Genomic DNA, 12,807 nt, shown 5'->3' with positions numbered 1-12,807 from the left:
TTTGAGTTTGACTTACTTCGACTTGCCAATCGTTTTTATTTTTTTTAATATTGTTCTCTCTTACACTTACAAATTAAAATTTGGCACAAATAAATTTAATCACTGAAATTGTGGAGCATTAACATTAATAAGTTAATTGTCGTGCATCAACAATAATACGTTTGCACCTTGTGTCTGAAGTCTGTATATCATCAAGGCCAGATATATGCAAGAAAAAATCTACCTTGAATCTCTTTTACCAATAGTCTTTGAAAGACAACATCAGACTGCGACTACTATTAACAATTCTCCCATTCTTATGTTTTTGTTGTTATTATTTTCCCTTGTAAATTCGCCACAACTTTAGATTTAGCAGCATTCTATCAGGATTAAATTAACTAATAAATATATCTGGATGAATTATTTTTTTATATTTACAAGCAACTAGTACATTATTCCATTTTTTTAAAAATGTATAATGCTTGGGAGAACAGAAAAAATGGCGGGGGGGGGGGCGCAGGAATGGGAGGGGGAATAAACACAGGCAATCAGACAATTATATATATATATATATATATATATATATATATATATATATATATATATATATATATATATATATAAGGCTTAGAATGTATTAAATTTGTACATTTTTATTAATATTATTTTAAAGAAAATCTGAAACGATATTATTCTGCATTAAAACATACATGTTTTTCTCAGTTACTGATGAATCAGCTTTCGGTTTTGAGAATCTGACTCGCGCAAACATTCAAAGCAAATTTTATTTGTATCAGGAAATCGCATAAGACGCAATACTGATTTTTATGTCCTCAGTCAGTGCTTACCATCTCTTATTTATTATAATTCTTTCTGAAGACCTAGGTACTTAACGGTGTTAGTGCGCGGAACAAACTTAGTACGATTCTCCAGCAAGCAGCATGTGGGAGGTCACGGATGTGAACCACGGCCGATTCATACAAAAAAACTTATAAAAATGGCACTGACAGCTGACTAGCTTGGCGCTCAGCACAAAGAGGTTAGTGTTAGGACAGGTCGGCCTGTTGTCATGATAATGTGACTGGGTGGACATCATGCTACATATCTGCGGCATGTAAACTGCCACACTGCAGACATCATAGCGATATGACTGAAACATTGTTAAAGCTACGATAAAAATCCAAATCAAACACACACATGAATGTTATTTGATGTAGACGGATGCATATTTTATGAGAACTAAATGTAGTAATAACATTTTCAGTCAATAGAGGTAGAATGGAGTTTTTTCTTGTCATTTCCTTATTGTTAGAAATGCTGGGAGAAGCGGTGTGATAGTGGCACTATTACGTAAAAAGTACACGATTCACAGATAAGACTATGTTGTAGAGTAGTTCTCCATGACGTGTTGACAATTTTGTGTTATTATAAAAATGAAAATGAAGTTTATGAACTTTTTTGTTTCAAACACGGCTTCCTATTGAGATGTAAAATCTCAGAGGCTCAGCAAAGTGACAGAGTTGACTTAGTAACGGTATTTATCATATCTGTAAAAACTGTGCACATTCAAAATTAAAAGAAGAGCAACGAATTTCGAAAGTCGCGTGTTCGAACCTCGGCCGAGTCATACCAAAGACTTATAAAAATGATATTATCAGCTCCGTTGCTTGGCGCTCAACATTAAGAGGTTAGTGTTAGGACTGGTCGGCTACATACATCGTAGCGATGTGACTAAAATAGCTAAAGCTACGTTAAAAATCTAACACACGTACACGCACGCGTACACACACACACACATGAATTTCAATAGCAGCGCGGCGCTATTGACTCTCGTCACGCGTCCGAGTACCATAGCCCCCACTCGACCCACCTTGACCTATAAAATTTGTTTTAAATGTTGATTTTTTATTTTATACATTTAACATTTGTTTAGCGTAATTTCTGGTTAAGATATTTAGGTAATATACAATACGAGGTCGGTTCTAAGATGTGTCCGTGATACTTTAAAACAAAATATTTCTTTAGGTCAGTAAATTGTGTCTCACATGGTAGATTTTATGGTTGCAATGTTGAGATTTCTTGGTTTTTAAATAAATATTTTAATAGACTACTCATCTTTAGCCATGGAATTAACAATTAAAAAAATTGACTTGGAATTTATATTAATGGAGAAGGAGGAAGATGGAGCCTTTTGAAAGCAGTGAAACTTTCCTGTTAACAATATTGTTCGTGGATGGTTTTAACATGTTGCCTTTTATATCTGTCCACTACCAATTTTGGTGAGTGCTTCGTGTTGTTTGTATGTGTCATGGTTTTGCGCTGACCTCATAGAGAGTCAATGACTCTCAGATTTGAGAGAAAATCTGCTCGGATTTCCCCAAGTTGTATAAGTAGCAATTTAAATAGCATTCGGACCCTTGATGAGACTCACATTGTTAAATACATAACACAACCGTGTGTTTATACGCCGGAGTTTTTTCTTGTGCTATTTGCCAAATACGTTATACTCTTTACTCAGTTTTAATGACTTCTGATCTTGTCAAAGCTTGTTCTTTTCTTCTGCTACGATATGTGACCGTGCAAGCTAGTCATGGAACTGCAGTTACTATCACATTTGAGTTTCCATATCTACCTTGGTCACGAGGGTGAAACTTGCTCTACCATTTAATGTGGTGTCATTGAGCGAGGCATCAAATCTAATTCCAGTTCCCTGGTGTACTTTATACGTTTTAATGTACTGCTACCATTATTATTGCATTTTTACGCCGGTTCCTTTTGCCTTGCCTAATCATCACACATTTTTATGTTGCAGACTTGATGAGAGAGACAATACAACTGGATGGTGTTCAACCAGATGCTGTAACAGAAATGGAGACGCTGAACACAAAACTGGGACAATTGCACCTGAATACCAGCAACAGCAAACATTTCATCTCCCACAGACTACTGACACGTCGACAAGTATCTGTTGATAACTATTTAGTACACGACAAATTTAGCTTCATAAATGGAAATGGAAATTGTATTCGATATCCATGGGTGAACCGTAGAAGGAAAACGAGTATTCCACGTCAGATCAGTGGAAGCATGAGTAACTGTACCAAGCTGAATATTGACAACACACCGGAAGTGAGACACAAAAATGGCTACGCCAACATCACACTTTTAAGACAGAGCAGTATTCAGAGGAGACTTTATCTGATATCAAGACAAAGAAGAAGAAAAGCTATCGCACAAACTGAAGTGGAATATCCGACAAAGAAATCAGAGAGTTTTGTCGAGGTAAATAAAAGCTTGGTAACACCAGACGATAGATTACAGGACAATGGGTTTACAGATGAAGTAACTGGGGAGGAAACTGGTTTTACTGATTATGTTTTGAATTGCATAGCGGCTGGAAGTGAAGAAAATGAGACAAGAAGAACTGTTCAGCTAAGGAGAAGCAGTCTGCAACTCCGGAGTTGGGAGATCACGAGGAAACATCAGGAAAAAAGACGGCAAAGAAGAAACGATGTCTAAAAATTTTATGAAATGTTAAAACGTCATTTCAGAATAATAGCACTTCTCCACCTAAGGTTAACTAAATATATAAGCAAATGCACTAGGGACCTATGGGCATATGCTCCATGCAGTTACCATAAAAAGTTCCTTTATGTTAATATATAATTTATACAACAAAAAAAAAAAATCTGTGTTATAGATTTTATGCCCACTAAAATCAGAGTTTAACCCCATATAATTATCAAACGAGGACATGTGAAACGATGTGGCTACATTTCTGTTTTTGACACTGCACTGAACGAGTGCTTTGAAACCATAATTGAACAGAAAATCAGTTTTGTGATTGGACAGGGGAAATAACTTATTTCAGACTGACGCCAAGGAGAACTCTGCAGTTTACCGAGTCCTGTCAGATTTTTTTTATTAAGCTGACAAGACACAAAACACCTTTGTAATTTTGTGTATGAAATAAACATATGCAGTCTCTTTTTATCTTTTTCTCGAAACTGCAAGATTAATTTATTAGCGTATATAATCAGCAAAAGCAAAAGTCTTATTTTATCACCTGATTTCACCTTTTTTAAATGTTTGCTAATGAATATTCGAAGTTATGGCCTGCCGATAAATGAAACGGTAAGCCATTTATGTTTTGTGCACAGTGTTGCAGGAATGGACCGACCCTGTCGATACTTAATCTGCCTGGAAGATTCGTTATTATCATCTTAACACAATTCTACATCTTTTTGACTGGTCATCTGAAGCATAAACCTTTAATCTATTGAACCATAACAAATAACGACATACATAAAATAAGCAGTTCATCTGATAGCAAAAATTTACCATTTCTGTAAGATGCTCCTTACTGGTTGATCAACACTGTTCCGTCATATCGCCGGTATACTTTGGGGCACATATCTACTGTTACGAACATAATGTCTGCATTGACCATATGCTGTGATTTTCATCATCTCCTGACAGAATATAAAAAGTGACGGCATATGCGTCTTTTTATCTCACGGAATAAAATTTACGAATTTACAATTATATCTTTATCGAACTGACCCACATAGTGCAGGTAAATATGCTGAACGTTTGGCGAGGCATCGACTTTATTTCACAGGTAATGGCCCACAAGTCTCTGAAGTGCAACAAACACTAAACATGATCAAAGCAAACAGTCGGCTCTTAAATCCATGACCCAAAGGTGTATTCACGATATAAAGGGATTATCATGAAGAGTCTATTTGCTAGAAGTTGCTATCTTATGATTTTTAAAAATTGTATTTTAAATTAACTTCTACTTGAAAGCTTTTGCAGCAAATTCCAAGAGTGTTGAACCAAGCCCACTAAAAATTATAGGAACAGCTTCACTTGTATCTTTTCTAGAATACCCAATCCAGCTGCTGTTACACCCATACCACCTCAAACTGTTATCATAGCAACCTCCGTTCAGCTCAGAACTTGTCTGCTTTGTATTTCTTTCTCACACCTCCATAGTGTTCTATCTCCCTGAAAAAAAACCACTGTAATCTCGTTAATGTAAATTAATGAAAATACCCATCAGCAGTGTAGGATGCAGCAATGGCACACTTGGAATGTTTTATGCAATTTGTCTACGAGCTTTTTGCCTTTCATTCGTATGGTGTTCAATATCTTTTGAACATTATCTATATCGTCTTGTAATATGTTGTATAGGGACAAACATTTTGCTCGTACAACATCCCTTCTAAAGCCTTTCCCTTCAAATCTTCCAATTTGTAAACGATTGGATCACCAAAATTTTCTTGAGTTTAAAAAAATTTTAGCCTGAAATGTTGAAAAGAGTGTTCTTTAATTTTTTATATATATAATTTGATGATTATGGCTATCTCGCCAATTTTACATTTAGATATTCAAACTATATATGTTGTCAGGTTAATCCATTCTTTCGATCATTCTGTTTTCTCTACGTTTTATTAACGTTTGCTTGCTTCAACCGAGTGTAATTGAAATTATCGATTAAAGTTGATAAAATGTCAACCCCTTTTCTGGTATTTAGAACTCTGATAAACATTTCCATTACAAATATTTGGGATTTTCTTTTGGAGGTGGGTTGTTGTTATTTTGACTCAGCAGGTAAAGAAGTATACATTGTTTTTGTTTACCTCATCATGCTATATCTTTTTCAGCTTCCACTCTTTGGAACTTTTTATACAAGAATCGTTTAGAATTTTACTTTTTTAGCCCAATAATAACTTGATAAAACATCTATCGCTGTAAACCTGTGATTGTATCCCTTGTTGCATTGCACATGCGTGAAGTAAGGCTGTATGAAAAATATTTGCATTTCTAAAAATAAGGATAAATTTCATGGAGGATATTCAAAGAACACTGAAAATCATTTTTTCTTGAGCAAGTAATTAATTAATAGTACATCATTAGCATTAAACTTATGAAGTCTGAACAAAGTAAGACGGTGTGGAGAAAACCACTCAGAAACGCACGAACTAGTACATATTCTCCATAGGGTTTCCAACCAACAAGAACGAAATAGTGCGGTTATCTTTGATACCCAATGACCTACTAGTCAATTCCCACAATATTCACAGTACTCACAATACTCTCTGCCAGTATATCATCCACCCACGTATTCACGCTCATCCAGACATGATCATAGAGCAAATGTGCCATGTGCACATATATAATCGCAAAGATAAGGTGGATCGATGATCAGCAAAACATCTGAGAAAAGTTTATTGAAATAGTGTCGAAAAGAAGAAAGATTAAAGAAATTTGACAACATTCAGCTAAACGTCGACAGAATTGAAGTGTCAGTTTCTACACTTGACAACAGAGTTTGCGCCATTGAGGAAATTAGTGTGTTTGTCTTTGATATTTGGAAGACATAAGGAAAATTCAGAGTACCATGGTTAAGGAAGACATAAGGAAAATTCAGAGTACCATGGTTAAGGAAGACATAAGGAAAATTCAGAGTACCATGGTTAAGGAAGACATAAGGACAATTCAGAGTACCATGGTTAAGGAAGACATAAGGAAAATTCAGAGTACCATGGTTAAGGACATGAAGGAGATCATACCCCTCGCTTGCCAATTAATCCGTCTGGTCATTAACCTTTCGTGTCAGTCAATGCGGGATAATTGTTTAATATCCACGAAGAAAAAGAGGAAAACTGTGGAATTCTGCGAAATAAATCATAGGGTCGAAAACACAAACACAGAAATAAAATGACACCGAGCGCATAGACTTGGAAAATTTACACCGACAGAGATTGATCCTATCGTTGCAAAGTTTGTATACTTTCCGGATATAGATAAAAGTGAGAAAAAATGCTGGTCATCTTCAGGAGACACCTTTCAGATTAACCTTTCACCAAGAAATGTATAGAAAACACATTAATCTATTACCGATATTTTAAAAACCAAAGAAGGCGGAATTTGATATCGGAAACATTATTCATAAATGGAAGAAAGGTAGCTAACGTGGGTTAACATGAGAAAAAATTGATAAACAAAGGGAACATCGGCAATGAGATTGGCAAATGACACAACAAACATACCGAGCACGACGATTACACTGATTATGATGGCCGGAACAAATGGTCAATAAGAGATGCATTCAGAACAGATGAACAATGAGAAATATGGACGGTTAACATGTTGACGTAGAATGTAGCAGGGCTTACAAAAGGGAAAATGAAACAAATAATTTTAATAAATTTCTTTCCAAATGTGACTTAATAGAAACAAGAATTAAACAAAGTTCCATTTATCTTTTCTTATCATTAGTAATTTTCAAATCATATTCCAGTGATACAAGATCTTCAAAGTCATTTTGAGTGCATTGTTGGGTTGAGGTTAGAAAAGGGTTGTTTTGGTATTGATGATGATGTTTGAGTGCTTATATTCTACTTTTACATAAAGTTTAGTAATTTCCATTTGCTTGGTAGACTACATAAGTAAGTCAATCATTACACGAATTACAGAAAAACTTTATAGTAGCGGGTGACAGGGGCCTAAATTATTTCTTTAAAACTAATCCAAAGGATCACGAAAATATTTTTTAAAATACTGATTCTGCCTACATCTCACTGATTCTGCTAAAATGAAACAGAAGCCAGTTATTTGTCTAATTCAACAATTTCTCAATAGCATTAATTGCATCAACAACAATATTTCACAAAGAAAACTCAAGAACGTAGTACCCATAGCATTATCTTATTTCTCTTACTATTCAGTTCAGACAGTGGTCAACATCACAGCCTCCTCTGGGTCATACTTCAGCCACTTGTGTCCATTTCTCCCGCATTTCTGGAACTTTCTTATGATCTTATTTGCAATCGCCCTCTCACTTGTCATCGTCTGATTTATGCCGTTCCATGTAAATACTGACATATGTTGACTATTCTCACTGCACAATGCGTTCAATATTTACCAACAACGATATAAATATTAAAACACATTGTTTGGTATAATTCGGCATTATTCGTTGAGTCGGAGAACGTAACCTTTTCCGATTGTTAAGTACTAACCCGAAACCATTTTCCTTTTCTTATCATTAGAATTGAAATCAGTGCTTAGTGTAATAATCCCAGTTTTCTTGATGAGTAGAAATGTAGTTTAACACGCATCCTTTTGCGCATCTGCATTTATTGTAGTTCGTTCAATGCACGACGTTGCTGGGTACTCAATGAATACAGTAAGCGAATAAATTAACTAGTAACGGTAAAAACGACTCACAAACACTGCTTAGCTGTTATGATAGCGAGAGGAAGTAATTTTCACTGCTAAAATGGATTAATGAAGGCAGGTTTTAGTGATACGTCGGCAAAATCATTGACCTCGGGATAATGGATTATTGTTAATTTCGCGCTCTGGGGGGATTTCAATAACAGTATCAGTTTAAAGATCGAAAAAATAAAAAATGCCCCCCCCCCCCCGCTTCATATCCCATGCTAAGGTATTTTCTATTAACCTTCAATTCTACGTGCTAGTTATGATCAAAACAGTCAGTTTTTGAAATCACGTACTCGACTTAAGTAAGAGTTGTGGTATACGCAGAGCTTAAAGTAGATTAGGTGATGATGCAGAAAGGGTGAATATATACTTTTATACAATTAAAGGAGACAAAGTACATTTCAAAGCGTCTTGACTAATGAGAATAATTGCACGTTTCTTAATAAAGTTCAAAGTTCACATATTTACACAATTTTCAATTCATATTCCAATCTCTTTCTCGTTAGAAACTGCATATAACTGATCGATTTAAATGAATTTGGTAATACTACAACATCAATGGAATCCTGATTTTAAAACTGCGTTTCTTACAGACATACAGCAAGACATTGAGGAATTGGAAGACTACTTTGATGTTAATGCTATTGGTCTCGCAGATCAAAGCATAATCGATGAAATCGCGGAAGCCTTGGCGGTAATAATTACAAAAAAGGCAAATGGAAAGTGTGGGAAGAACTGTGCATTTTCAGGATGTTAAATTTAATGATCATATTAAAGATAGTACTAATTGGTTTCTTTTAGATCCGATGTAAATAAAAAAAAAATATTATTTAAAGAAGAAAAAAGAATACAAAAAGTTCTTCCGTACTTGTAAATTAGTGTAATTAAAGATTGAGAGGGCAAACGTTGCATGATTTGCGAAAAGAAAATCCACGTGAGTTCTGGAATCAGTTTAAATGTCTGAAACGTTCCAATAATTAGACGAATGATTGTTGAGAACTTTATGAGCATTTTCAGAAATTTGCAAAAGCCTTACCCAAAATACATATTGGTCTATTAGAGCAGAGTATAAAGATAAAAGACAAAGGCAGATTCGAGTATTAAAGCAAACCGATATTTGCTGAATACTAGCAGCAGAGGTGGCGAACAGACCGACTTTGGAAGCGTCCAAAAACCGAAATAAGCCTTCCTAAAAAAAGGATTAATAACTTTAAAAATCAAAATAACTAACTACAGAGAACTCTCTCAAAGAGTCCCTCCAAGAGACCCTCTTGGGGTTTGTTCATGTTATTTCTCCAACTAAAAACTTGTTAATGGCGAGTATATTACAAAAACGAACCAACTTGAGGTCCAGCCCCCTCTGCTGCTATAATTAAATCATTATGTTATAATAAAATGGTACATCCGGAATCTCATGCTGCAAGGATAGCTTGAGAACGATTAGAAGCAATCAATAAATTTCTTCCTGCTAGAGATTCATTAAAAAAAAATCTACAAGCGCAGCAGGAAGCACAAGTTGAGTACGAAGAAGACACTAAAAAGTTATTTAAACCCGTCACTACAGCTACTGAGAAAGCTGCAGCGGCTGCTGAGAAAATTATATGGGGAGATATTAAGGAGGAAGATGAGAAGAGGAAAAAGGGTATTTTTCCAGTATTAGAACAAACTGCAGCGCAGACTGAAAAAATAGCAAGAAGAACCAAACAAACAAAAAAGATTTTACGAGATCTTCCAACTAATATAGCTGTGGCTCAACCTCCACCTGTCGATGAAGAAATACTTGAAGATATTGGAAAACTTCGTACTGAAGTAGCCGACGTGAGAAAAGAACTTGCACTTGAACCCAAACCAACAGAAGAAAACTTAGAATTGATTGCAAGATTTAGGAAAGTTTTTGTCGAAGATATTAGAAATACTAAAAGAGAAAAATTACCCGAAACAATATTATTTGGTATATTTAATAAATCTGATATTTTAAAACCCCGTCATGAAAAAGTAAGTGATAATAATCTTATTAAATGGATATATCGCGTATATAGAAACAAAAAACAAGCCAGAGATCTAGAATATAAAAGTCTTGATAAAGAAGTAAAAAGACTTTATAGAGAGAAAATAAAACAACTAGAACAAGAACAACTCTCCCGGCAGGAACCTTCATATCAACTTCCTCCACCTCTGCAACAAATAGAACAACAACAATCTTCTTCACCGCAGAAAGAGATGATGTTGAAACCATCTAGAGAGAAAAGGAAACAGATGGCAAAAGAAATGAAGCAAACAGTAGAAGAAGAATGGAAACAAAGAGAAGAAATATTCAGAGATATAGAAACTAAGCAACGGGAGAAATTACGTTCACTGGGTAACGAAAGAGATCCTGGCGATGATTCTTTTGACGCTACTGGAAGTGGTCTTTCTTCCCTGAATACAGTGGGAAATAACTTTGTTTGTTCCGATAATATCCTCAATGACGTGTCACGGTTAGAAGTTCTCATAGGGGGAAAACGTGCCGGAAATAATTCACCAGAAATAATTAATGAAGCAGCTGATATTTGTCGGCGATTATTTCGCGGCGGCATCATGGATATCGGCGTTTACCGGGAACTTATTGGTGATCTCGTTGATGATTAGTCACCGCGATTAGATAAATGGTAAATAAAATAAGATGATAGAACACAATAATCATCGTAAATCCGTACAGGTCAGAGAGGTAAACTCACGATTACCAATCTATAGAGCAATTTATGGAGATGGACTTGGTGATGTTATTCAGGGATTATTTACAAGGTTAGCCTCAAAAGCAGCGCCTATTGCAAAACACTTATCGATGAAAGCATTTGATATTGTTCGTGAAAAAACTCCTGGTGCAATTGTCAATGTTGCTGGTAAGGTGTTCTCGGCGATCAAAAATAGACTAGCACGATTAATAAGACGAAAACGACAACCAGTAAAATTCCCAAGTACTGAAATTATGCCCGCAAATGTCAGCAAAATAATAAATCAAGCTGCAAATCAAAAACTAGCAGCGTTAGCAGATCGGGGACTCGGTGAATCGGGAAATAATATCTCAAGTTTAATATCCCGAAGTGGAATTTCCCGAACGCGGTAATCAACGTGTTAGACGAAAATAATTACAATAAAATGTTCAAGCGCATATCTGACACAGCATTTGACATGGAAGCACCTGTCATTAAAGATGAATCGGTACGTGATTATCAGTTTTATTCTTATGACGCACGAATGCCAGATCAACGTGGAAGAATTGAATTACAAGTTCATGACACAAGTAGATATTTTCTACCCGCTGAGGCTTTTATTGAGGTAGAAGGTACAATTGTAAGAACAAATGATGCTAATTAAGCAGATGCAGTAAAAGTTGGTTTTGTCAACAACGGGATCATGGCATTATTTGATAGCGCCACATATATGATCGATGGAAAAAATATTGAATCAATTCAGAAAGATGTCGACGTTGTTACAACAATAATTGGTCTAGCAAGATATTCTGATGATTATACAAGATCAGCAGGTCCCACAATGGTGTCTGTGAAAGATAATTCTGGTCACCCTGAAATCGATCCGTATAATATAAGACAACCTAAAAACAATGCCAATAACGCTGATGCTGATGTGGCGCCAGTGGTTCATGGTGCTAACCCAGATTTCAACTTGGGATTTACAACGCGTAAAAATATGTTGCTAGGAGACAATAGAAGTTTTTCATGTACGATTCCACTATCGCATATTTTTGGATTTTGTAGGGATATTAAAAAGGTTATTTTTGGAGCCTGACACACGGTTGTTTTTGCAAGAAAGGGTGATGATAACGATGCTCTGTGTAGACCTGCTGGTGATGCTAGTAAAGTAGTATTATCGAAACTTTCACTGTGGATGCCGGTGATGACTCCAACGATCGCAGAAGAACAAAAATTGATTTCTTTCATGGACACAGGTAGTAAATCCTTGTTGTCATGGCTAACAACAAGCACGGATAGTATACAAAGTGATACTAACGGTCAGTTTACATGGCATATAGCATCCCAACAAGGTGTTTCTGCACCATGGCATATTTTTATTGCGTTTCAGAACTATGATCGTTTAAGTAATCAAGAACGTACTCATATGATATTTGATAAACTAGGTATCACAGATATTTCTTTACGGATAAACGGACAACAAGAACCAACCGAAAATTTAGAACTAAATTATGAGCAAAATCATATAGGACGTGTATATCATCGTTTGATGTCATTCATGGGACGTGATCAAAATGTAGATACTGGGTTGCAAATATCACAATATGATTTCAGAACTTTGTATCCGATTTATTATTTTTCACTGGAACATCTTGATCCATCAAAACAATCTGTCGTTGTTATACATCTTAAAGCAACGTTAAATACAGGTGGTGCTAATTATAGAGCAATCGCGGTTATACTCAGCGATAAAGCCATGTTACTTGAAGGTGGTAGCGGTCGAATGAAAGTCGTTGATGCACCAGTGGAAAATCTTTAATCATTATTTGGAACGTGGCAAGTATTTATCATAAAATGCCATATCATCACGTTAGTGTCAGTCTGACTCCTGGTCAGATTA

The 12,807-nt window shown here is 35.6% G+C and overlaps 1 protein-coding gene across 1 annotated transcript; it reads left to right on the top strand.

Annotated features, from left to right (window-relative positions):
* The first annotated feature begins 996 nt into the window (after nucleotides 1–996).
* LOC149787691 (uncharacterized) lies at nucleotides 997–3,966 on the top strand. Its single transcript, XM_089973876.1, has 2 exons — nucleotides 997–1,018; nucleotides 2,792–3,966. The coding sequence occupies exon 2, from the start codon at nucleotides 2,797–2,799 to the stop codon at nucleotides 3,496–3,498; it is 702 nt and encodes a 233-aa protein (XP_089830002.1). The 5' UTR covers nucleotides 997–1,018; nucleotides 2,792–2,796; the 3' UTR covers nucleotides 3,499–3,966.
* Nucleotides 3,967–12,807: the final 8,841 nt, after the last annotated feature.

This window comes from Sinohyriopsis cumingii, chromosome 11 (genome assembly GCF_028554795.1).
Source record: "Sinohyriopsis cumingii isolate HCF-2022 chromosome 11, ASM2855479v2, whole genome shotgun sequence".
Lineage (NCBI taxonomy): Eukaryota > Metazoa > Mollusca > Bivalvia > Unionida > Unionidae > Sinohyriopsis > Sinohyriopsis cumingii.
Note: the sequence above shows the minus strand (reverse complement) of the source record. Positions and strands in the feature narration are given on the sequence as shown.

Excerpts from the sequence above, each read along its gene's own strand:
- LOC149787691 (XM_089973876.1), top strand. The coding sequence starts at position 2,797 with ATGAGAGAGACAATACAACTGGATGGTGTTCAACCAGATGCTGTAACA.